The sequence below is a fragment of the Malurus melanocephalus genome, unplaced genomic scaffold (assembly GCF_030028575.1).
Source record: "Malurus melanocephalus ecotype Western Australia unplaced genomic scaffold, MMel_1.1 scaffold_235, whole genome shotgun sequence".
Taxonomy (NCBI): Eukaryota; Metazoa; Chordata; class Aves; order Passeriformes; family Maluridae; genus Malurus; species Malurus melanocephalus.
Window position 1 is genome coordinate 504608 of NW_026623467.1, and position 23677 is coordinate 528284.

The 23677-nt window shown below is 50.6% G+C and overlaps 1 protein-coding gene across 1 annotated transcript in view; it reads right to left on the bottom strand.

Moving 5' to 3' along the window:
* Positions 1-2399: 2399 nt before the first annotated feature.
* ITPKB (inositol-trisphosphate 3-kinase B) overlaps positions 2400-23677 on the bottom strand; it is a 65034-nt gene continuing 43756 nt past the window's right edge. The window contains exons 3-8 of the mRNA XM_057374884.1: positions 17743-17842; positions 16924-17137; positions 13860-14064; positions 8877-8978; positions 7392-7463; positions 2400-4773 (exon numbers count right to left, since the gene is read on the bottom strand). Coding sequence (XP_057230867.1) covers positions 4558-4773; positions 7392-7463; positions 8877-8978; positions 13860-14064; positions 16924-17137; positions 17743-17842 — 909 coding nt within the window. The 3' untranslated portion in view covers positions 2400-4557. The remainder of the gene's footprint in view (positions 4774-7391; positions 7464-8876; positions 8979-13859; positions 14065-16923; positions 17138-17742; positions 17843-23677) is intronic.

The following is a 23677-nucleotide window of genomic DNA, read 5'->3' on the forward strand; positions in this document are numbered from 1 at the left end:
TGATAAGCACCCGCCGCACTCGGATGCTGCTGAGCYGTCCTGTCACCCGTGCCATGGTGTCCCCACGCTCCCCTGGCCACACATCCCCTGCAGCAACACACGGGCAGGAGAATCCCCGCTCTGGCGACCCCCTCCCTCCTGCTTGCCCCCGGCCACACTGGGCAGAGGACATGGGGCTGTTGCCAAATTCAAAACTTCAGGGTGGGGGCTGCTCTGCATCGTCCATGGCAGGGATAAAACTCCACCTCAGGGCCTTCCCAGAGACTGCCCAAAGCCCACCAGCTTGTGTGGTGAACAAACCTGAGCACAGCGTTTGACCCCTACCAACCACCACAGCCCAATCCTACATTTTCACAGGCTGGAAGTCCCAGCCAGCTCCCAGCACCCCCTGATTTATGGGGGGCTTGTTCTGGCAAGTAGAGCCTAATCAGATAATGCTGAAGGAAAGGAGCTGCCCCGTCCCTACCTAAAGCCTGAACAGGCTGCCTTACATACCCTGGCACTGCTGGAGGTGCTGGGAGGCTCTGTTTTGGAAGAGCAGAGGCCTCAGCAAGGTCTGAAGTTTTCTTTGTTGCATTAATGCAAGTCCTAGCCTCTTGTCTCTATACTGAGTTTATGAATCATTCAGTTTATTAATCCCTAAGGTGGCAGGCAGCTCTGGGCTTTGCTTTGGGGGTGGGGGCCAAGCCAGGCTCCTGCTGTGGCACATGCCAATGGGTGCCTGCCCCTTCCCAACCCTGTGCACAAACATCAGGGTCAGTGGCTGGCACTCAGCCACAAGGGGTTTCTTTCCCTGAATGACTCCCTTTCCCTCTTGAAAGGAGTAAGATCAATGTCTTTATAAACAGACAGTGTGAATCTGCTTGTAGATAAGGGCCAGGACTTACAGATAGGGAAGTAATAAGAGAAACAAGCAGTTCTAGAAAATGTTACCTATTGACACAGACTGTTGCTCAGCCAAGGCCATGTTGAATTCCTGAACTTAGAGAAGAACAAAGACTTAATAGAACTATGAATATGGTCTTGTTCTATAAAAAAATATAAAGGGGGGGGTGTGTGCATATTAGAAGGGGACATGTAGTAGGCGTATTGGGAAGCCTGTGCCTTCAAGCACCTCTGCCAATGGGGAAAGGAAGAGAGTGATGCAGAAATTAGGATAAAAAGACATCTTCATCCTCCAGCAATTTGAGAGGGGAAATGCCCCATGGCCTTTCCTGTTACTCAAAGTTACAGGACTCCTCTGGTCTCCTTTCGGGACAGAAACCTCTGGCAACATGCATTTTTTCCACACACTCTCCACCACAACATCATGGTACTCCCTTAATTCTCAAAAGATGCTTTCGCAGAAAAGCGTTCTTCACCCTCTGTTTAAACATTTCAGGGTGCAGCTGGGTAAGTTTTGGAGGCTTTTGTTTTCTTCTGAAGGTAGGAAGAGGAGTCATATATCAGAGAGACTTTCAGTGGTCTTCCAGAAACTAGACCTGTAAGACAGGGACTGTCAGCTCTGTCTCACTCGGTCAGGAGTGAGATCAGCAGCCATACATGAAGCGTTTTTGCCTTCCCACAGCCCAGGAGAGATCGCTGGTGCACAGGCAGCAGCCTCACATCCAGCGTCCTGCCAGCTCTGCCGCCGAACAAGAGCTTTCTACTCTTCAAATTCCATGCTGCAGGGTTTCTCCTGAAGTTTGTTTTAGAGGACTTGTGGTGAGCCAGGGCTGGTCCCTAGGTTGGGCTGCTCCTGGTGCTCTGGGCACTAAATCTGGCTTTCCTGTGGGGCAGCCCACCCACCCCTCCTCAGCCACGTCTGTCCCGTGCTTGTACAGCCATCCAAGAGGGAATGGCGCTGCCTTCAGGATCTACAACCTGATTCCTCCCTCATTGCAGAAACAATATGGGGTTTTTTTGTGGCCTTGGGTCCAAAGTGCTCCCTTTGGGCCTTCCCCTAGTGCAGCTGYGAGGGAGAGGAGCAGGGGGAGTGTTTGGCTATGCAGAGCAGCTCTACTTCTCCCGGGTGCTTTGGTGTTCTCCAGTGCAGAAATCACAGGGTGGCACACAGAAACTGCTCCGTGGGAGCCAAAAACATTAAAAAAAAATCTGGGTGTGGAGCTGCCCTCAGTGGGCTTCCCTGCAGAAGAGGGATGGAGAAATTCAGGCTTCTCTGTGCGGTAGCTCCCACCGAGCCTGGGCCCCCACAGCCCCAACTCTGCTCTCCCTCTGCCCTGCTCCCTGCAGAGCCAGTTCCTGTTTGTTGGGATCTGTTCCCAGAGCAGGGTCCTTCCCTACCCTTGCTTTTATGCAGCKCTGCTGGAGCCTGACTCCCCCACAATCATGGCCATGAAAGGCCATTCCAAGGCTGCCACAAGCTGCACAGGGCAGAGACATTGACTGCACACCAAGGGAATGCTTCCCATATGCCTTTATTTGCAATGTTACACAGCTTTTGTACAGGCACTGTGCGTTGGTGTTCCAGACTGGTTTGGATCTTTTTTCTGTATTACCCAATGACCGAGAGGTGGGGTGGGAGCAGGGAGAATCCCTCACAGCAACCGTTCCAGCCTCCAGGAAGGCATAAGACATCTGAGAGCAACAATCTGCTTCTTCTGAAGCCACGAAGCAAGGAATCTGGTTTATAAACAGGCTTAAAAAATAACGTACATATATAGGAGCAGCTCAAAGCTAAAGTACAGCGGTAAGTGGTACATAGCTACGCGTATCTGTGCACACCCTTYCTCCAAAGCTGGGAAAGGCATGGCTTAAAAACTAAAAACACAGTTAAAAAAAGAAAAAAAGAGCATTCCATGCATTAAATTTTAGTGTTTTGTGCAATTAAAATKGGATGAAAATAAATATAACTTAAAAAAAAAAAACCCAACCTTTTCCATGACACTAATGGAACAGAGGCAAGTCTATAAGGCACTTCCACATGGGCTATTCTAGAAAGCCTGGCAAGGAGCTAAAACAGTGCAACCATTTACAATGGCATCTGATGAACAAAAGACACCTGTCTGCTGAGATACAAACTGAGAAAAACCTTAGGAAACTTCAGTCCTTGGCAAAGAGGCATGGCTACAGATGGCTTGGTGGCCATCCTCCTTATTGCTGCAAGGGAGGGCTCCCCCATCAAGGGTGCAGGACCCAWCCAACTGTGACAGAGGGGCTCTGGAGCTCTGCTCCTGGGGAGCGACACAGGACAGTGGGTTTGGGGATGGATGGAGCAGGTGAGGGATTTGTGGCTGCCAAGCTCCTGCACCACCTCCTGTGCTGCAGGTCCTCGATSTGAGGGCTCCCGGCCTCCCCACCAGCTTCTCCATGGATGACCTTTAGCACGCCAGCCCTGCCACCGCTCTGTTCAGGTTCAAATGTTCCAGGAAGTTAAAAAATAGCCTCCGCCCTAAAGAGGGAACTGGGYGTTTTCACAGGAGCAGGAGCACAGCAGCCTTCACACGGCCCCAGCAGGCTGGGGAGCAGTGCGGCCACAGGCTCTGCGGAAAAAAGGGGAAGGCACGGGGATGCCTGACCCCAACTCTGCTTTGCCAAAGATCTCTAACCCAGGAGCTGCCTTGCTGCTCTAYCCCTTCACCTGATGCAGATGGAAATTGTGGAGATGCTCCAGGTGGGAGGGYCACCCTGGGCTAAGTGTGGCATTACATATATGCTCAGCTGCTGACAAAAAAGACTGATCAACCTGAATGGCTACTTTAGGTCTCACAGTAGTCCTTTATAAGCTAGTTATCCTAGCTAAAGAAGATTGGTGACCCCAGCTAAGGTGGGCTGGAAGCAGTAGCTAGCAAGGGAGCTGGGRCTCTAGAGAGGAGCCCAAAGTTTTGCTCACCAGGGCACTCAGCATGGGGGGCGTGGGTGGGAAGCACCTGGCCATGGCAAATATCTGTGCCTAACTAYATGGCTCTGCAGTAGGAGGGAAACCCTCGCCCTCCAATGCCACTAAAAATAACTAAGCAACCTCTAAAAGATGTCTTGAACACAAAACTCAAATCTGCACTTCCAGCATCTCTGAAGCTTTAACATAGCCAGTTCCCTGGGCTGAAAGATGCTGGCAAAGACAACTAAAGGGCTCCCACCACAGCATCCTTCACCGTCTCCACACTTGGCTCATGTTCTGTGGCTGCCAGGGGGTCCTGGACAAGACCACTGAGTCTTTTCAGGATAGTCCCAGTGCAGGAATGGGCTCTTTCCCCACCAGCCCTCTTAACATCAGGCTGAACAAGAGGCAAAAGCGCAATAGGCGAAGCATATTCTTGCCTAAGCAACCCCTTGGGGCTGCTCCCGGCAGCCTGCTCCCACTGACTCTGCAAAGCCAAGGTTTCAAGTTCAGCTTTTGTTCTGGCAGGTTAGCTCTCTATTTACAAGGGGTGGGGGGGGAACAACCAAGGGGGGACAACCGAGACAACCTAAAAAAAACCACAACAAAAACACATTAAATAGGGAGAGTATAGCTTTCAAATGGGAGGGGCAAGGGCTGGAAAGTGTCTTGTAGTGCAGTTCAGAAGAGTCAGTCGGGGGCAGGTTGGGGGTAGTGGCAGAGTCGGACGCGCGGCTTTAATGCAAGTCTTCGCTCTGGGACAACTCTGTCAGGATCTGAATGAGGTTGTCCAGCCCCCAGAGGTAGCCATCTTCTCTGTTCCCTTCCACCCAGGGCACGTTGTGCTGGAGAACTTGTCCCTCCGGCAGCGGGGTGGTTTTCCCAAAGTCAATCATCCAGACTTTGGCTTGTTCCTGCTTGTCATGAATGAAGAGGAGAGAGCTCCCAATTACCTGCAGRGAGGTGAGACCAATTAGCTCCTGTTGCTCATTTTCTGCCCTCTTTGGAGCTTTCAGATATCTTATCTCAGGCTGCATTTACATGAGATGCTGCTGCAATTTTGCATGAGCAAAAGCAAGCTCTGGATGCCACTCGCTGTGTTTGCACATGCAAATCGGGCATTTGGACAAGCTGATTTACTCATACAAATCCCAGATATTGGCAGAAGGAGAGAATCAGAAAAACATGGGCTTGAAAGATAAAGATGCCATTTYAGAAACTGAGCCAAGGTCCCCTAGGAAGGAATGAGATGAATTGTCTCAGCCTTCAGATGGGGATTTTTTCAAGGCTGGTTCTTTGTGACCAGCTTGTGCTCTTTTCACTCATCAGCCCTGCAGACACCACTGCAGGGACAGGGGACACTCAAAGTACTTTCAGTGTGCTGTCTCCTGCCTGAAACACCATCCAATTATACCCAGATTGCCTCCAGAATATCCTCCTGGCACACACAGCACTATGGGGATGCAAAGGACAGAGATGCATGTTCATGAATTTCCTTTTCCTTGAGTTCACTTGGCTGCATTTGATTTGAAGAGCTCTTCCATATCCTGATCTGCCTTTGGGAAAATCCTGCATCAAGAAGGGGCCTGGGGAAGCCCACAGGTGCATTTAGGCTCTGACAGCAGAAGTCTCAAGGCCTATTGCAGTGGCATGAGACCCCATGAGCCCAATGGTCACCACACACAGAGCAGAGAGACGCTCAGCAGCTCAGCATCCTGTCCCATCCTGGCTCACAGTCCCAGCCAGGCTGTCCTCGTCTGCTGTGGCTTCCCAGTGCTTAGGGAACATGCGTCAGTATCAAGCCAGTCACCACTGTGCTCTTCTGCTGAATCTGCTCCTCCTGTCAGAAGATTTTAGCAGGGGCTTCTACAGGAAAGCACCAATGGGTGCTTCAGAGCTGTCCCAAATGAAAACTGCTTTCCAAATTCTCTCTRATGTGCATGAATTGGTGAATTATGAACTCACTTGCCCCTGTGTCASAAATAGGGACCTTGGTGACCAGAGTGCAAGGGCTGTAGCAGAGGTGATGMCATGCACTGAAAACCACAAGTGTCCCTTGTGGTGTGCAGGTACACGCAAGAGAATCCAGCTGGTGTCAGCCCTCCAAAACAGAGGCACTAAATGTTACTGGGGACTCCCACATCCATGCTATCAGCAGGGCTTAGCTTGAGGTTTGCCTTTAGACAAGGGTTTGGAACAGGATACATGTACTGTTTGCAAAAACTGTTATGAATTTACATTTTTCAGGAGACTTCTTCCTCCAGTGTGTTGGGAAAACATCCAAGGTCCACAGATTCGTATTATTTCCAAGAAATGCTTATCTTTAGCTCTCCTTCTGCTAACCTCTAATAGTCCTCTCTTGGCCAGGACAGAGCATTCTAATTTTAAGGAGAAGCCTTTTGCTAACATTCTTCATTTGCCTGTCCTAGGCTGCTCAGTTCTCCTGCAGCTCCTCCTCCAAGCCCTGCTCAGCAAGGGCCCCATGGAGGGACACAGAGCTTGGCAGACCTTCTGCTGTGCTTCAACTTGAAGCGGGATGGAAAGTCAAAGCTGCTGCTTTTTTATTTTTAARGAGTGGAAACTCCTTTCAAACCCTCTTTGAAAGGCTGCTTTGTTTCTGTGTTTTCAAATGAAACCCTGGCACTCGGTTTCAGGGAGAATTTTGTTTCCTGTGTGGAACTGACCCGAAACCCTCAGTTTTGACATTTCCCTTCCAACTGCCTTCCAGGCACTGCCACCAGGAGGCATGGCCCCAGCTGYCTCCGGCTCCTGGCAGGACYGTCCGTGTGTGGCCGGGGATGGCASCTCATATGGCYCTGGATGAGGGACAGTGGGCWCTTGGAGCTGTGGCTCCTGAGYCCTGGGACTCAAAGGTTCMTATGAGGCTCTTTTGTCYCTACACAACATGTGACAAGCACATGCACTCTCGTGTTTTGCTAAGTAGATGCAATAGCAAAATTAATGCATTAAATTGTGAAGCATTTCAGTTCCTGAAATGGCAAAAAATGTAGTGTTCCCTCCTTGTTTTCCCATTAGCACTGAATCTTCACTAAAGAAGAAGAAAGAAGAAGAAGAAAATGCTGGTATTGTGAACACTCATTTCTGTAGAAAAGGCCTTTGAAAGGAAGAGCTCGTACTGTGGGCCCCAGCAAGTTCAGGGAAGGCAGGTTTGGGGTATCTGCAATTTATGGCTGTGTTGAAGCCTTGTTTGATTATGTGGTGCAACTGGCAGCCAAATCATACCTGACATGCATTCAGACATTTCTCCTGAGAAAACCCCTGTGCTTTCACATTAGGGAATTTTCCCTGTCATAAACAGCCAGAYTCCTCCTAGATCACTTTTAATCTGTTTGAACATTGGCTTTCAGTAGATTTGAGCCCATGTCAGATACATAAACATTGGMTGTTATCATCTGTACTTGCACGTAAGTATTAGATACACATATGAAAATATGGATATAAGAATAAATCCAAAATTATGGATATTTACAGCCTCTGACACCTCTGCTTGGACAAGCTGAAATTAAACAGTTTGCCTTTCCAGGCAGATTTATCTAAACACAAGTATTACCTCATGGCACTTGAAGAACGGGGACGTCTCCAGGGTAGCACGGATACCCTTCAACCGGTTAAGGTAACTGTTCTGGAATTACAAAAAAAACACAAACCCAAGCCATCAGTGTTGCAGGAAACCTACAGAAAAACCACGGCATGGAACCATGCAAACCATGCAAACAGAAAAGTCACCCCATGTTTGCATGGAGAGATGCTGAGTGTGTTCCTCAGACACCTTGTGTCCACAGACTTTTTCCCTTTGGAAAGTGTCCCCTCTTTTTAATGATCCACTTATCCTTTTGGCCTCTGGAGCATCCTCTGAACTCCCTACGGCTTTCATAACTTCGTGAAAGCATTTGCTTTGGCTGAACTGGTGCTTTCTGCAGGGTCCCTGCTGCATCCGTGGTGGGAACACCTAACTCAGCAGCTTCTACTTTTTCCTCTCCCCTGCACTCTTAATAGATAAACACTTCATCTGTCATTTTAGCACTCAGTCAGTCACACATCACAGGACACTTCTGAAACKCTGTTATCAGCACTTCTGCAAAGGTGGTCCCGTAGATGGAAGGGCTTTCACAATGAGCAGCACACAGGTCAAGCCTCATAAGCCTGTTTGAGCATCCCTGCAAATTGCTGGAAAGTGCTGAACATTCTCAAGGGGCTCCACTGATTTTAGGGTTTCAATARAAATACTAAGCACAGGAGCAAACACAGGGCAGGCTGTGTAACACCTTGCAGGGGGAGAGGTGGGGATTGCTGTATGAAAATACTCCAGTCAAGGAGTCCCATCCAGAGCCACGGCATGATGTGTGCTCCAAGTTCTTTGGGGATAAAATGCAGCCAGGCAACTTCATCTTCAGATCCAGGAATAATCCCTGGGTAACCCTCGTGAAAGCAAACATGCCAGTTTGAAGGAGGCAGTGCCAAGGGCCACCCCAGCTGGCGCCTTGCATTTGGAGGCTTTATAAAGCACAGCTTAAAATGGGAGTGCTTTGTCAAATAGGTTATTTGACACAGTCGGTGTAAATTGTTTACAGCCAGATCTTTTATTCTCCTGGCAACTTAGAGAAGCTTGGAAAATGCCGACTGTGGCTTGCCTGTGTGAACTGTGCCTGGCACAGGGCCACCCTGCTGCGAGACCAGGCATGGGCAGCCCGCCCTGCCAGGGTGGGAGCTCCCACCACTGCGTACTGTGGTACAGAGCGGGCTCAGGGGTGACCACCAGCCCAGGGATGAGCGACAGAGCACAGCTGTGCCCCTCAGCGCATTTTGGGAGCCAATCCTGGAGCATCCTCAGCAGATCAGACTCGGGCATGTCCCCTCCCAGCTCTACACTGCCTTCCCCTCACCCTGCACCAGGACTGTGTTTCTCTGACATTTCTCATGTTTTTTAAGAGACTGTTCAGGCTTCAGCCCCTGCAGGGCAGGGACCTGATGAGCAGAGGCCAGGCTCCACAGGAAATGCCCTCTCCAGGCAGTCCCCCCAACATCCCCCACTCACCAAAATATTCCTGTTTCCTCTGGTGAACTCTCTGAAGGCCTCCATAACTTGTTCCTTTGTCCGTGTCTTCTTGAAGTCCCGGTTCACAGTGCCATCCTCTTTCTTGAAAAGAAGGGAGAGCAGTGMGTGGGATGGGGAGGAAGAAGCTGGGGCAGGAGTAGTGTTCCAGCAGCCATGCAGGTTGCTGAGTAGGATGTGAGCAGCATTTTCAGCAGCTGAACGATCTGTATGTGAAGCAGGGGTAAGCAGAGGCAGCAGGACTCTGCCCTGCGCATGCCATATTATCCCACAGCCCTGATGCACTGACCTCTAATGTAAATCAAACTCCATCATCAAACAGCTGCCAAGGTTACTAGCAGCGTGGACAAACTCTCTCTCACAGGCCTGCTGCTTGCTGCTAACAGAGGCTGGAGACTCCCTRTTTCTGGTGTTTCTGTGACCAAATGGTTTCCCATGGTTGCTGTGGCTGAGCATGGCACTGACACCAGCCCTGGACTGTCTCCCTGGCTTGGGGAGGACAGTGGAGCATGATCGCCATGGAACAAAACTGAGTGAGAATGGAAACAACATCTGACAAAGGGGCACAAAACACCTCCATAAGAAATCCTCCATGGACCATTGCAAGGCCCATGGCTGTCTGGCCTCACTGGTCCTTTGATAGTCCATGGGTCACAAACCCTCCAAGGCAGCAGCCTGGCACTGAGATGCAGGCTGACCCTCCACTACAGGGACAACACTCAGCCCTGTCTCAGGCTCTTTCTGAACCTCTGGGCAACTGTGCAGGTCTCTCCCCATTTCCCTGGTCCTTTTGGGGTTCTGATTTTTATATCAACTCGTTTCATTGTCCAGAGGGGCTGTGGGACAGGCAGGCAGATCTCACTTCCTGGATACAGGGGCTATTTTAAACCACACTTGCTTGTGCTCACAGCTCTATTGCAGGGCTCCATCCCACTGATCCGGACAGCTCGTTTGCACACAATAGAGCGAAGGGACAGGGGCCAAAAGACATCCTGTGGGCTAGGGAAGATGAGGGATGAAGGAGCAGAGCAGAGGCTGAGGGAGGAAGAAAACACAATGAAATCACCTGCCCCAGAGGTTTGAGATCCATCCAGGGAAGTGCCCCAGCACTGTGCAGTGTGCATCCCCCTGGCTAGAGGGCTTCTGTGGGCAAGGTGGCCAGTCCAGCCTGGGGGAAGGTCGAGTGCCCAGGCTGTGGAGAGCTTGGCAAGGCGAGCTCAGCACCAGCCAACACCTGAAGTGCAGTTAGGGATCAATCACACAGTGCACTCCAGCTTCCAGCTTGTGTTTTGTGCAAGCATTAACAAAGCTGGTAACAAAAGCAATGTACAAAAGAAAAACTACAGGAAAAACTTTGTTGGTATTGATTGCAACCACTGCACTCAGCCTCAAATCACTGTRGGCTCAGCCTGACCCTTGTGCTGTCACAGGATGTAAAAGAAATGCTAAGAGCTGGCAGAGGGTGTATTGGCAGGGGTCAGGCTCAAGCTTTTTGCTGGAGACTCCATCCTGCTGATGGACCACACAGAGCTGGGATCTCTGCTTTCAGCTGTGACCAGCTGAGGATGCTCTGGTGGCAGGTCTGTGATGTACAGGGGAAAGGCACTTTGCTGCTATATGTCCCTCACGTGACGTGGCAGCTCAGAAATCACCCCACCCTCTCCCAGGRGGATGATCACTATCAATCTGGAGAAAGGCCACAGCATTAATTCCACGTGTAAAGAGCACAACTTTCCACAAAGCATCCAAGAAAGGAGATGGACTTCTAAGTGCTCCTAAAAATAAATGAAAATCACAGATGGCCTTTGAGATAAGGCAATCTCAGCCCCAGGAAAGCCAAGCAGCCTATCCGTATCGCTGCTCCCAGCATTACCCGCCTCCCGCAGTTTCCTTGCCCGGCCAAGGGTTGCTGCCACGAGGCTGACGACTGCCATGACATTCCCAGGTGTCTGAGCCCCAAGGGGGCTGCCTTCCCTGCAGAAGAAATGTGAGGGGGGCTGATAAGGACTAGCACAGCCTCCGCCCCAGCAGCCATTCTAGCTCGAGCTGGTGTCACTGGGGCAGGGTTCAGGTCAGCCAGATCTGTCTCCAGCCTTGTGTGTTTGGCCTTGGATGGGGCTCGTCAGCTGCCTGTCCTGTCAGAGTTAGGTGGAGGCTTTCCGGGCTCGTTTTGRGACCCTGCAAACATTCCAGCCCTGGGGAATGCCATCCCATTCGTGGTCTTGCTGCAACAATGAGCTCAGACCAGAGCAGCAACTCAGGAGCGTCACTTCTTGCAAGGAGCTCCAGCTTCAACTAGGCCACCAGGGATCACTTGTGTTCCTTTCAGCACAGAAATTTTATTAATAACTACTGTTTCCAATGGGTTTGAGCTATTCCAGAAAGTCAGATCAATGTCATTATCTCCTATTGCAGAAGGAAATTTCCATTTTAAAGAGGAGGAACTGGATCCTCAAGGGCACCTGGGAAAGGGAGAGCTCAGCCAGGAAAGGGTTGCTATCCTCATGCCCATCCCTGAGCTGCCTGTTCGCCTTACCTGCCCGTGCTACCCAAAAGGCTCCTCTCCTTCCTATGACCCCTTCCCACCTACCCAGGATCAAATCCTGCCCTTCCCTTGCACTTCCCAGTACTCTCCYCTACCAGCCTCCAGCTGTGAGCAAGGGGCAGGGCAGATTTACCCCTGCTCTTCACAGGGAAGCAACCACAGCAAGAAATAAAACATGGGAAGACAGCCAGGGGACCGAAGGCACWTCCCCTAACACAGAAACTCAATCCCAGAAATAGGGAGAGCAACAGGGAATAGAGCACAGCATGACCRGCCCTGTTAGAAAAAAAACCAGCTGTGAAACAGCATGAACTGCTAATGCTTTAGCTTAGGGGAAAATAAMCCAGAAGCTGAGGGATTTAAGGAGAATTACAGTAATTAGAACCTTGATCAAATTAGTCAGCCCCCTAGCAGTAGCAGCATGAATACTGCTGGAGGCCAGCACTTCTCAACGTTTTTCAATTAACGGGTTGCTTCACCTCTTTGAAAAAAATCCATTGCTCAGATCAGGCAGCAASTTGTTTATGGTGGGCTAAAGGGAGGTGCAAATCTCATAACACCTTTATGGCTTTTATTTCCCTCCACAATGATTTTTGGCCTCCCTGGGAATATGATTTGGCGTTTTTTTACATTTTTTAATTTCAAGTGCTTCACTTATGACCTGCTCTTGTGGAAAAGCCCCCTAAATATGCCCAGACTGAAAAGAACCACTAGAGGCCAAAGATATATCATATTGGACTATAAATAGACAGATTTTCCTGATTACACCAAGAAAGCATGGAGATGCAGCAGCGYATGGGAGCTTTGGTCCCAACTAGTATACTTCTATTTTATACACCTTGAGTTTTATAATGAACTGGGGAGATCAGGGAAGGGCTGCATGAGCAGGCAAGTGCCCTGACCCAATGTTGGCAGTGCAAAAAACTGCTGAGGGGAGGGAGCAAGACCCACATCATCCCAGGCAGAGGCATGGGTGGGCAGGGGTGYCTCGCAGTGATTGCCAGGAAACTCTTGAGGGGTTCAGCCCAAGAGTTGCTCCTGGGGTTTCTGAGAGGGCTTGAGTTAGAGATAAATGCACTGTATCCTGCTGGCCATAAAAGTTGAATGAAGAAAGTGCAACAAGCCAGAGGAAGAGATAACTCCCTACTGTGGATGATTAGAAGTAGCAGCTCTGAGTGACCCACTCCTGCTGACGACCTTTAAACCCATGGTCTAACACCTGCATTTGTTTGCTGGTGAGGCGAAGGGAAACACTACCAGGAATGTCTACAAAAGTCTGGTGTGGGGGCTTTATCAGGAAACAGTTTCATTTGTTTTAATTCTGTCATTTTAACATCACTATCTCCAGGTAGGGGAGGTGCCAGAGGTTAAGGCCACAAAGACCCAGATGGGCACTTTGGGAGAATCCCACCCAGAGAAGRGAAAAAACATCAAGAGAAAGATCAAGAGAAAGAAAAAACTCCTCCAACCAAGATACATGTAGAAATTTAGCCACCATTTCCAGTAAGAACAAGTAGCTGCCCTGAGCCTGAGTCCTCAGCAGCACCCCAAACCTGAATCACTGCAAATACAACTTGACAGAGCTCCCTGTGGCTGCCAAGCCAACACCATGCCCAGGCATGTGATGAAACCCTTGGCTCAAGTGTGACATTGCCTTTAATTCACACTGGCTGGCTATCAAAAGGCACAGGCCATTGGTAATGCTCACGCAAACAGTATCACTAAAACTCTGTGGCTACAGACCCAACTCTGTTCAAGTGCCATCCYAGACACCTCTCTTGCTGCAAAGCCTGCTTGGAGAAAATCTCCTGGGCTGGGCTCATCTACTGGGGSCACAAAAACATCCCAGCTGCTGTGTCCAGAAACGTGAGTGCTCCCCTAAGCAAGGGCAGTCAGCAGCTTACACATGCGTACAGGTGCTGACAGAAAGTGCTCTGTGTTTGTCCCATTTCATAGGGCTCACTGCAGAATTTTCCTGGACAGGCTTGTAAACACACCCTCCTTACTGACTGTGGCTAAGCTCCCAGCTMCAACCGCAGATCGGCACGCGTTCAAACTGGGATTTGGATTAACAGCTCAGCCCAGCGGCGGAGCAGTATTGAAAGCAAACARCTAATTTAAATCTTCAGGTTGGAGGATGACACTTTGTATTTTGCAGTGAGGCAAATCAACCAAGCAGCTGATGTAACGAGATTGTCAAAAACTGTCCTTTTGCATGGATGCCCTGAGCTCAGCTGTGCTCTCAGAGTGCAGCACTGCCCTGGACGAGGTGCCTGGATTGTGGTTTGGCTGCAGGGGCTGGGGATGTCCAGATATGACATGGTCTCACCACCAGCCTGCTGCATGTGTACCTCTGCGAGTGTGGTTAGTGAGCATCCCCAGCAGGTGATGCCCTGCTCTGCACAGCTGGCCAGACTCACCTTTATGCCCTCGATCCTGAAGCCCAGTGTGGCAGTGGAGCTGATGGTCTCCCTCCACTGCATGTAGCGAGGCTTGGTCACTGCTCTCAGCACATTCTCCTCCTCAGTGGGGGCGTCGGGGTCCACCTCAATCATCTTCTGGTACATGTCCTTCCTCAGGCTCGGCTTCTTCCGGGCTTTTATCAGCTCCTCCTCCAAGTACGTCCTGCAAGGAGTCAGGGGGTGTATGAGCAGGGCCACCACACGAGGTGCCATATACCCACARACAGCCCTGGCCCCAGAAATCAGGCTGATCCAGGATAGCTGATCCCAAAGGAGTGGAGTATCATCGACACCCACTATCTTTTCAGTTCATCAAGGAACCACAACCAGTTTGGCAGTAACAAGGGAGGCTGTTTCTCACAGGTGCCCGTGGCCTTGCTGCTGCCACCCCTTGTCCTGAGGGGCCCATACCCCAATGTTCAGGAAATCTGAGCTTTCACAAGCTAAACGTAGCATTCAAGACGTGCCCAGGAAACTAGGCACACACACATGCTCTGGGACCCAGCTGAATTGAAGGCAAGAGGGAGGTTACTGTGTCCCATYCTTCAGCATTAGCTGCTGCTGCCTCTGAGGTTGGCCAAAGCTGGTCCTGTGCCTCTCCTGTGCTTTTCCATCCCCTCACTCTGTGCACCACGAGGGCTGTGCCCAATGGGGCATTTTCACACAGGGCTGTTCCACTGATGATGATTTTGCCCAGTACAGGTCTGCTTCAAGTGGCTAGCAAAAGCTTTCTCTACAAGATGAAGCAGAGGAAGGGATGCAGCCTTGGCCAAGTGCTTACTGCCACCCAGGACCATAGGATGCAGCCAGGATGAGGAAATCAGGCGAGGAGGATGGAGAACGCAGAGGAGCATGCTAAGACCTTAGTTCTATGCACCCTCCAGAGGAGCAGCCCTCTGCACCAGAGCACAGTGGTGGAAAAGTTCTGCATTCTGGTATGCATAAAACCATCATCCACAAATTAATACTTCCTGCAGCAATAATAAAGCMCCATGGAATTCCTCTTGCAGCTCCCAAAGCAACCCTGGCTCAGCCTAGAAAGTGTCCACGGTCTCCTCAAACAACCCACTATGCTGGGTGAGATGTCCCAGCAAAACAACAAAGGAATGACCCTATCTGTCACTGTTCTGTACCTCCCTCTAGCCATGCCCAGCTTTGCAGAGGGACAATGCCCTCTGCCCATGTCCCTTGTGCCAAAATCCCAGCATTGAGTGTGTGTTTCGCCTCCAGAACCAAGCAAAATACACCTTGTGTTGAGTGGACTATGTGGGACAGAGTTCCTGTGTCCCACAGGCTTAGCAAGGCAAACTGATGCATTTACTTAGGGCAGACATCCCCTTTGATACTTAGGRCTTCAGCCCCTTGGAAAAATACTGCAGGTAAAATCAGTAAGAGTCTTCGGCTGAGATTGCCAAATCCATGATTTTGGGGCTGATAGAATAAAACAGCAGAATACAKCAGCAGCATGCTAGAAGTGCTGTTCACACTGCTCAGAGAGCTAGATTTCCTTCTGATGAGAATGACAGATCATCAGTGTCTGTGGCTTGGTCCTCCTCATTGCCGCAGGCTCGTGCCATCACCAAGGCTTAAGAAAGACAAAGTTTTGTTTAGGAGAAACTGGAGTACGCTGCCACATCCCAAAGCTGGGTTGGCATGAAAAAACAAACCTGTATCTGCCTGGCAGCAAGCTGCTGGCTTGGAGGACAGGTTTAATAGCCCTGTGGTTTGGATTATTTGCTTGGCCATGGGGATGCCCCATTCCACAGCATTAACTCCATTCACCCTCTCTCACCAGCTCCTCCCACAGCACCATCTCATTAAATGATGATGATGCCCAGCACATTTGCCCCCTTGCCTGAGCTCCAAAACCCCAGGGGCATTAATCACCTGACATGTGATCTGTGCATTGGAGGCTTTCTTCCTCCCAGAGACAGCCACAGGAACACCTGGGCAGCATGTCCAGCACCTCTTCTTCTGGTGGCTGCTGTCTCTGGGTCCAGTGGGTCCTGTCTCCTTCCCACAACAGCATGTGTGTGCCAGCCAGGGCCACAYGGCTGTGCCGGGCCCTCTGCCCTTCCCTCCACCCCTCCGGTGGAAAGTATTCCCCGCCTCTTCCCTGCCGACAGCTCGACACGCCAGTTYGAGTTTCACATCGGGATTCAGGAGGGGAAAAAAAGACTCCTCCCTCCCACAGAAACCATCAGCTTTTCCAGCAGCGCAAGCGTCTCCACCATGTCTGGGCTGCGCCTTTGCCAGCCAGGGGGATCGAAACCGGCCCTGCCACCAGCCTGCAGCACACCCAGGGCTCAGGGGTGACCTGAGGCTGCTCCAATACTGCCAGCCACCTGGGGCCACCAGCCCAGCTCACAATCTGCTCTGGGACACCCTTGTCAGCTGTGGCATGGCTCASTTTAAAACTGCTGCTGGCCAAGTGGCTGTGACCTGGGATTTGGCGGATCTGGAGATGGTTCTCAAGGAGGACACGGGTAATGTTGCTCATCTGTCAGGAGATGTATCAAGAGCTTCGCATGGAAGGCACTAAACTACTTTCCACATGCATTTAATCCCTCCAGTGCGCACAGGAGCAAAGGCTGAATGGAGGAAAAATTTCTTGCTCACTGAAATGGTGCCTTTCCAGCATCTTAATTTCACCCTTCTGGCACCCTGGGCAGGATCTCCTACACTCTGTCCCTTGGCTGTGTCCTCACAGGACAGAGAGGACCTCCAAAACAYYGCTGTTSCATTCTGGATTACCCAAACCCAAACAGGGTGCTGACCCCCCGCCATACCAAACCTCTCCCAGCATGCARGACAGTCAACAARYAGAGAAGGAAGGAGCCTGGTGTCCTTTCCATACCCAGGCTTCTCCATGGTTCTCTCCTCACACTGTTGGCTTGCCTTTTCCTGAAAACTGGTGAGCCTGGTGTTCTTAATTGCATGTTTCAGGCAGTTACATCCATGAGATGTATTTACTCTGAGTACCCCACCTTAAAACCCAAAAAACATCCCCAGGGCCACTCACCTGACCCCCATTTTGCAGTCCATAACACAGGGGGAGTCAAACTCAGCCAGCAGATCTTCCATCTGGTTGTATCGCTCGCCATCCTTGACCACATCTCCGTGGTAGGCAGGRACATAGGGCTTCAGGACATCATTCATGAGGCGGTTGAGGCAGCGCTGCTCYGACTCACAGTGCTTCTTCAGTATCCTGCCATTGGCTGCTGGCTTGAAACTACCTGAGGGTGACAAGGGACATATGGCACTTGCTTTAGATGGTGGGGGGATGATGCTGTGCCTTCTGAAACAAAAAGAGCATCCCAACACCTTAGAAGCATCTCCATTTACACCTGCACCCAAAAGAGTCCCCACAGGCAGGGACTGAAAAGCTCAGGTTGTCAGAGGCTTGTGACCAGCATTGCCACACCCCAGCAGGGCAGAGACCTGCCCTGCAGCACCCAACACATTTGCTTCACCTCCTATGTGCACTCCACGGCAGGCTCACACCTTTGATTCTGTGGTCCTGTGAGGGACACCTTTCTGCTGAGCAGCACCAGCTGCTTTGCAGTGGGTCAGGAGCTGGGTCTGGCTCTCACCCAAAGGACCCAGCTTTGTGCTGCTTGAGGAGAATGCAGCAATAATACCTATGAGCCCTGGGAGACTGAAAGCCCAGAGCACTTTCACTCCACCCTCTCTAGCATTTAGGTAAGTCGTGGGCTGGAGACTGGGAGCTGCAAGCTGTGCCACTCATGCGTCAGCCTAAAGTGATTCAAGCCAACATAGCCCATTAACCCGGGATAACGAAGAGCCTTTCCAGCACTCTGTCCCTCCCCGTGCTCCGTACCTGCGTGTCCCGCTAACTGGATCCAAGGGTACTTCTTTTTGAAAGACATCACAAACGGGGACCAGTGCACCATATTCTTGATCTTCCGCCATGACTTGCTCTAAGGGGGAAAAAAATCATCAAGGTGAATGCAGTGTTTTAAGCTTTTACTGTCTGCAAAGTCACTTCAGGCAGCRTGCAGCTGTTTTGGATAGGGAAAAAGGCACCAGAGCCAGCACAGGATGGAAGCAACCAGAGAATCTGCTCTTTTCCCATTGCACTGTGCCAAGCTGGAGCCACTGGGCCTCAACTCTACATTCAAAAATCACGAGTAACTTGACTAAAGTGGACAGCGTTACAGCATTGTTCCAGTTGGCCGCTCCCGCTGCAGAGCGCCCAGCCATCCACACTGCCTTGTCTCTGCAGTGGGAGCAGCAGGGACATCAGCCCATCCCCGAGCACCGCGTGGATCACAGCAGACCGAGCGGGAAGGGAACCCACGATGGCCATCCAGCCATAAAACCGGACTCCAGGTCCTGAGGGGAACAAGAGCACAGGCACACAGAGGCTCCCTGCCTGCCTTTTGTTCCCCCTGAAAGGCAGCTGCTGTGTCCCTTAGGCTGGCAACTCATGTGCAGTGATCCGCTTGCTCTGCCCCATCCGTAACTACAGTCCAGAGAACAATTCCCTCCCGACAAGTTGTGTTTCTCACCAGATAGATCGCTCCAAACTATTTACATGACTGTAACGAAGGCTGCACTGGACGTATGAAAGCCTCCCTCAACGGCTCCTTCCTGTGAGTTTTTCCCTGGATTGTTCTAGGGAATGCTCCGCCAGTAAAAGGCAGGGGATGACCTCTTATCTTGGCCCCAGAAGGTGACGGCACAAACAAATTATGCAAACGATATACAACGGCAACAATGGAAAAATGCCTTCCTGCAGGAGCTGGGACAAACAGTGTACTCCTTGGCTGCTCCAAGCCTCTGGGTTCAGCTGGAAGCCCACAGATAAATTATCCTCATTTGCTCCGCTCTGAAGGCAAGGGAGAGAGCCTTCCAGAAAGCCCAAGTAATCTCTTCCTCGTGTTTGGAGAACTGGCCCCTGTTCCAGTAATGCTTCACAGACAGGCAGGGAAGAGCCAGCAGCCCTGACTTGCAGTTTGGATGMTTGTTGGGGGTGAACTCACAGCACAGGAATCTGCGCTGGGAACTGCTGACATGTTTAAATGGCRAGCAAGAACCCGGACAAAGATGTTAGCGCCTAAAGCGTGGAAACTACACCAGGTTATCCCTGTGCCACACACCAGCCCGCTGGGCAGCAGGGAGATGCAGGGGCTGCCTAAAGTGGTGGGCAGGAGAGGGAAAGAAGAAAGGTCCTTTCCCACCTCGCAGCCTGGGAGGAGCAGGGCAGCCCTTCCTTGGAAGGCTGCCCGTGGCCGGGAGCGTCCCGGCGCAGCCTGGCACTGGTACAGCAGCGCAGGAGTTTGGCAGAAGCTGCCCAAGCGTGGGGTGACACCAGGCATCCCCTTCGCCCGGGCTCCTCCGTGCTGTGGGCTCGCTCTGCCGCCTGGCTTGCTTGCTTTGGCAGGGGGGTCGGGCAGTTCCCTACCTGACATGAGGATGAATGTTTTTATTTCCACACAGAGTGCCAGAACTTGTGTGTTTTAGCTGTTCTTTGTTCTCCTTTTGGCAGACTGCAGAGGGGAAGCGGGGGGGTGTCCCCGCCTTTTGTTTTTAAAATAGTAACATCAAGTCCTGGCTGATGTCATGAAAAAAAGGGGGAAGAAAAAGTCTCCAGGGGAGTTAGGACTCAAAACAAGTGTGACCCACCTCCTCTAAATGAAGGAGTCGTCCCCCAACTTGCAGCAGAGAATCATAAGTCACTTGGTCCCAGGAAACACACCAAGGCAATGTGCCTTCCCAAGCCAAGATTTTGGTTTTTTGGTGATTAGAACTTTACAGCTAAAACCTTGAGGTACTTCAAGGTACAGGGAGAATGAAGGCAAGTAGTCCCTAAAGCAGGGYAAACAACCCTGGCTTCCCCCTGCCAGGGCTTTCCCAGGAGTGATGCACTCCATTCCAGCACTGCTCCCGGTACAAGGTAATGACCCTGAGTCCCCTGGAGACACAAAACACCACAACAACAACCCTTCTGCTGATCTGAACGAAACAGAGAGCCAGTCACTCAGCACAGTCACCCTACAAATAGGTAACAGATCCTCACCCCTTTATGCCAGAGGGAAACGTTTTCATCCAGGCCTCACCCAGTTTCAGGCACACCTTTACCCAGGTATTTCCAACCCAAGTTTTAAGGACATKTATAATTACTTTTTTTATGGTGAAGCTTGAGGCAGCTTCATACATTTTAAGGCACTCTCAACCTGYTGGACATCAACTGCAAGGTCAGTTGTCACTGCCCACAATTGTGATTCACACATCTCCTTTCCCCCCTTCGCAGGGGCAACCTGGACACTTAAAGGGGAAAAATGGGATTGTGGTCTCTCTGATTCCTTCAGGAGTCACTGGACTTCTGTTTTACACCTGAGCTTCATCCCAATGTAACAAGGGAAAGTTTGCTTCATCAAAAGGAGGTTGCTCTGTTGTGGGAGTGCTCAAAAGAGTTAACTTTTGCAAGGGGCAGCTTCCCTACTAAACCAGCAGCTGCCTGACTCCATCTGGTCTCTGGGACAGGCTGCAGAGAGGAGGCAGAGGCTGGACCATGGAGCAGTAACACTGGTCAATGCTCTCGTTGATCCTGCCACTCCCTTTGCCTGAAGATAGCAAAATTCTCCCGAGGTGGAGTGACAAAAAAGTCAGTCTTTGTACTTTCCCTTGAGCCCCAGGTGAGATGGTAGGTGGCTTTCCTTAACCATCTGCAGAGTCCTTCACAGCCTGTGGGGATGGCAAGATGTCTCTGTTTATTCAGACACTGATGTGTGTTCAGAGATCACAAAGCCCATGATTTGGGATCCCGGTCATGCCAACCCTCATGTCAAGCTCTGCAGTTGACCATGGAAAACCAGGGCCATGAGGGTCACACCACTCCAGTCTGACTCCACACCCACATGCAGCAAACAGCCCCTCTGCTGCCTCCTGCTCTGCATGGCGCTATGAATAGACGAAGGGAGTATTAAGGCTATTTACAGTAAAGAAATCTTCTTTAACATGGCCTGTTGGGAACGATAAGGTCATCATCTTCAGGCTTGCCTGTAATTTTTGGTACACATTTCAACAAGTTATTTGCTGGAACATCCAGGAGCACAGGCACAGCTGTATGTACACAGAGGTGTTACCTGTGGTAACTCCCCAGACTCAGACTAGAGGATTTTTCACCAGACTGGAAGAAACAGCTATGCAAGTGGCATTACCAAATGGTACTGGTGAAGGGCAGGTTTGTGCTCTTCTCATTTGCCTGCAAGGAAKTGAGCCTGCAGGTTGTCACTCCGAAAGGGGAGCACATTTCCAAGTCTTTTGSGTGATCAAAGCCTGCACCTGATGCGCCACCCTGGTACCCACTCTCCCCCCAATCCAGCTCTGTGGTTGCTTTGGCTCCCAGAAAACTCAGGAGCCTGTGTTGACCGACTGGACTCTTGCACACACAGCAAGAACATGGAGCCTGTATTTGCAGGGAACATGCATTAGTTGTCCGATGCAATGTGACACTTTTTACTTAAAACCTGGTTCAGCATTGGCAAATGCCAACTGTTTAGCTGTTTAACAAATTATTTAGTGACTCTGGAAATACATTTAGCAAGGAGCAGCAGCATTTTCCCTAACAGTCTGCCACATGGAAATGAAGCTCAGCAATTGCAGAACCAACTCTAAAAATGAACTTTCCAGGGTTTCTGTGGCACTCTGCTTCTGCCTCTGCCCTCTCACAGGCAGTGATCCCTCAGTTTGCTCACTGCAATGCAGTGCCCCAAGCCAGGGGTGGGATACAGGCCAGAGGAGTCAATCCCTCCCAGTGAGCACCCACAATTGGTCAGTGGGAGAGGAGTGCTGGGAAAACAATTTTATCTGCTGCATGTTTAACTTTACTTATCTGAAGCTTAAAGCAAACTGTAGGCTTTCCCCATCTGTCAATAGAGCTTCRTATGGAAAGAACAACACAGGAGAATTTAGTGCCAGCGCAGAAGGTCAGAGGATATATTGTGTTTAATTAGATTAAACAAAAAGTGACTGATGAGCTCAGTGCTCGCTGTACATTTTCCCTGTTGCATATGGTATCCCTTTAATGTCTGCTCAAAAGGAGACGTGCCTTTCTCAGACTGCCTGTTGCCTTCCTTTCCCAGCATGGACACTGGTGGAATTTGACTGGTGTTATTCCCCATGCACAGAGCCAGCAGGGTGCTTTTCCCTTTCCATGCATTCAGCCAGAGAGATAGGCAGTAACTGATTTAATTTGCTGAAATTATGCTTTCCTATGGTTTTATGGGACCAAATGTTCCTGGAAATAGCAGGAGCTGGACTGGTATTTCAGTGCTTTTTATTAACTAGAGCATGCATGGTTAGAGGCAAGATTACACAGCTGGGGCAGGGGATGGAAAAGAGTGGGAGCAGCATTAAATTAATGATTTTCCCAATTGTGAAAAAAACTTCAGCTCCTTTTTCCCAGGAAAATCACAAAATATCTTAGGATCAGAAGAGGTGGAAAAAAACTATGAGGAGACAGTAGTGTTACCAATGCCTATTGCTTCCCCAGGCTTCACTGGAATTGTTGCAGCCCAGGAACTTGCATAAGTGACACCCTGACTTTCCATTCTCTTTGGAGAAAGCTCTGCTACCGGGAGCTTCACTTCCAGCTCTTCCAAGAAGAGACATGAAGCTGTGGTGCCTGGGTACCAGGGGCCCCCGCCGGCTCCAAGATGTTTCACTTACAAGTCGGACGGAGTGTTGGCAAGCGACTCCTCGTATCTGGAGCCTTCTGGTTTGAAAAAAACAGAGCAGCAAGAGCTGAGAAGGGCAGACTTTGCACCACAGAACCCTCCTCTTCAGTAACTAAATGAGTGGGGGGAGTGTTTGCCCATAGAGCTCACTCCGTGCCAGCCTGCTCCACGGCCATGCACATGCAGCCAAGGAAAAAGAGGCTATTTCGTTTTCCATGTTTAAAAGAACGAATGTGTTTTCTTTTGCTCTTTAAAAAGCAGTTAAGGTTTCCCTAGYGATGATTGTTTCCCTTGACCGGGAAAAACCTTGTCACTCCAGCCACGGCGGGGAGGCCAGCTTTGTTCATTGTGCTGGACGCTGGGCGCGGAGGGCAGTGGGGCAGAGCTGGCAGGTGCCATGGAATGCCTCCTCCTGGCGTGCCCTGGCATGGGAGTGACCAAAATGCARGATTCTGGATGAAAAACCTGTGATGTGATGGTGCAGAGCTAGATTATGCTCTGCTTGGCTTTGCCATCTCTCAGCCGCTGGAATGGCTGCCTCTGTCCCAGCAACAACAGAAAGAGCCCAGCGATCACTTTGGCATGCTCCAGGCTGTGACCACTGGCCCTGATGCTGGCAGCAAGTGACAGCCCATATTTTACATCATCTTCCTCCTACACAAACCTCTCTCATCCTTGCTGGTGCTTCTGTACAGCACAGCAGCTAAACAGCCTTGTTTTGGCCAGCRGAGCAGCTGGCAATGAAGAGGTGGACTTTGGATCAGTGGACATTTCTTAATTTAGTCACAAAAGGCATAATACAGACGTTTCAGCAGCTCCCCAAACCTGGCAGAGGCAATGACAGTCCCACGTCCCACAGGTGTTTTTGAGCAAAGATAAAGTAAGGCCCAGTATCACACTTCACTGGAGTTAATAGAAAGAAATACAGTTTGATGACTGAAAGGCACTTCTGGATGCCTAGAAATTCTAGTGCAAACCCCCAAGCCCTGTTAGGTAAATTGTTTTGATGGCTGGGGCACAGAAGCTTCTGTTGGGGTAGAGTACCTTCTGCTACTTTCCAAGGTCTCCATC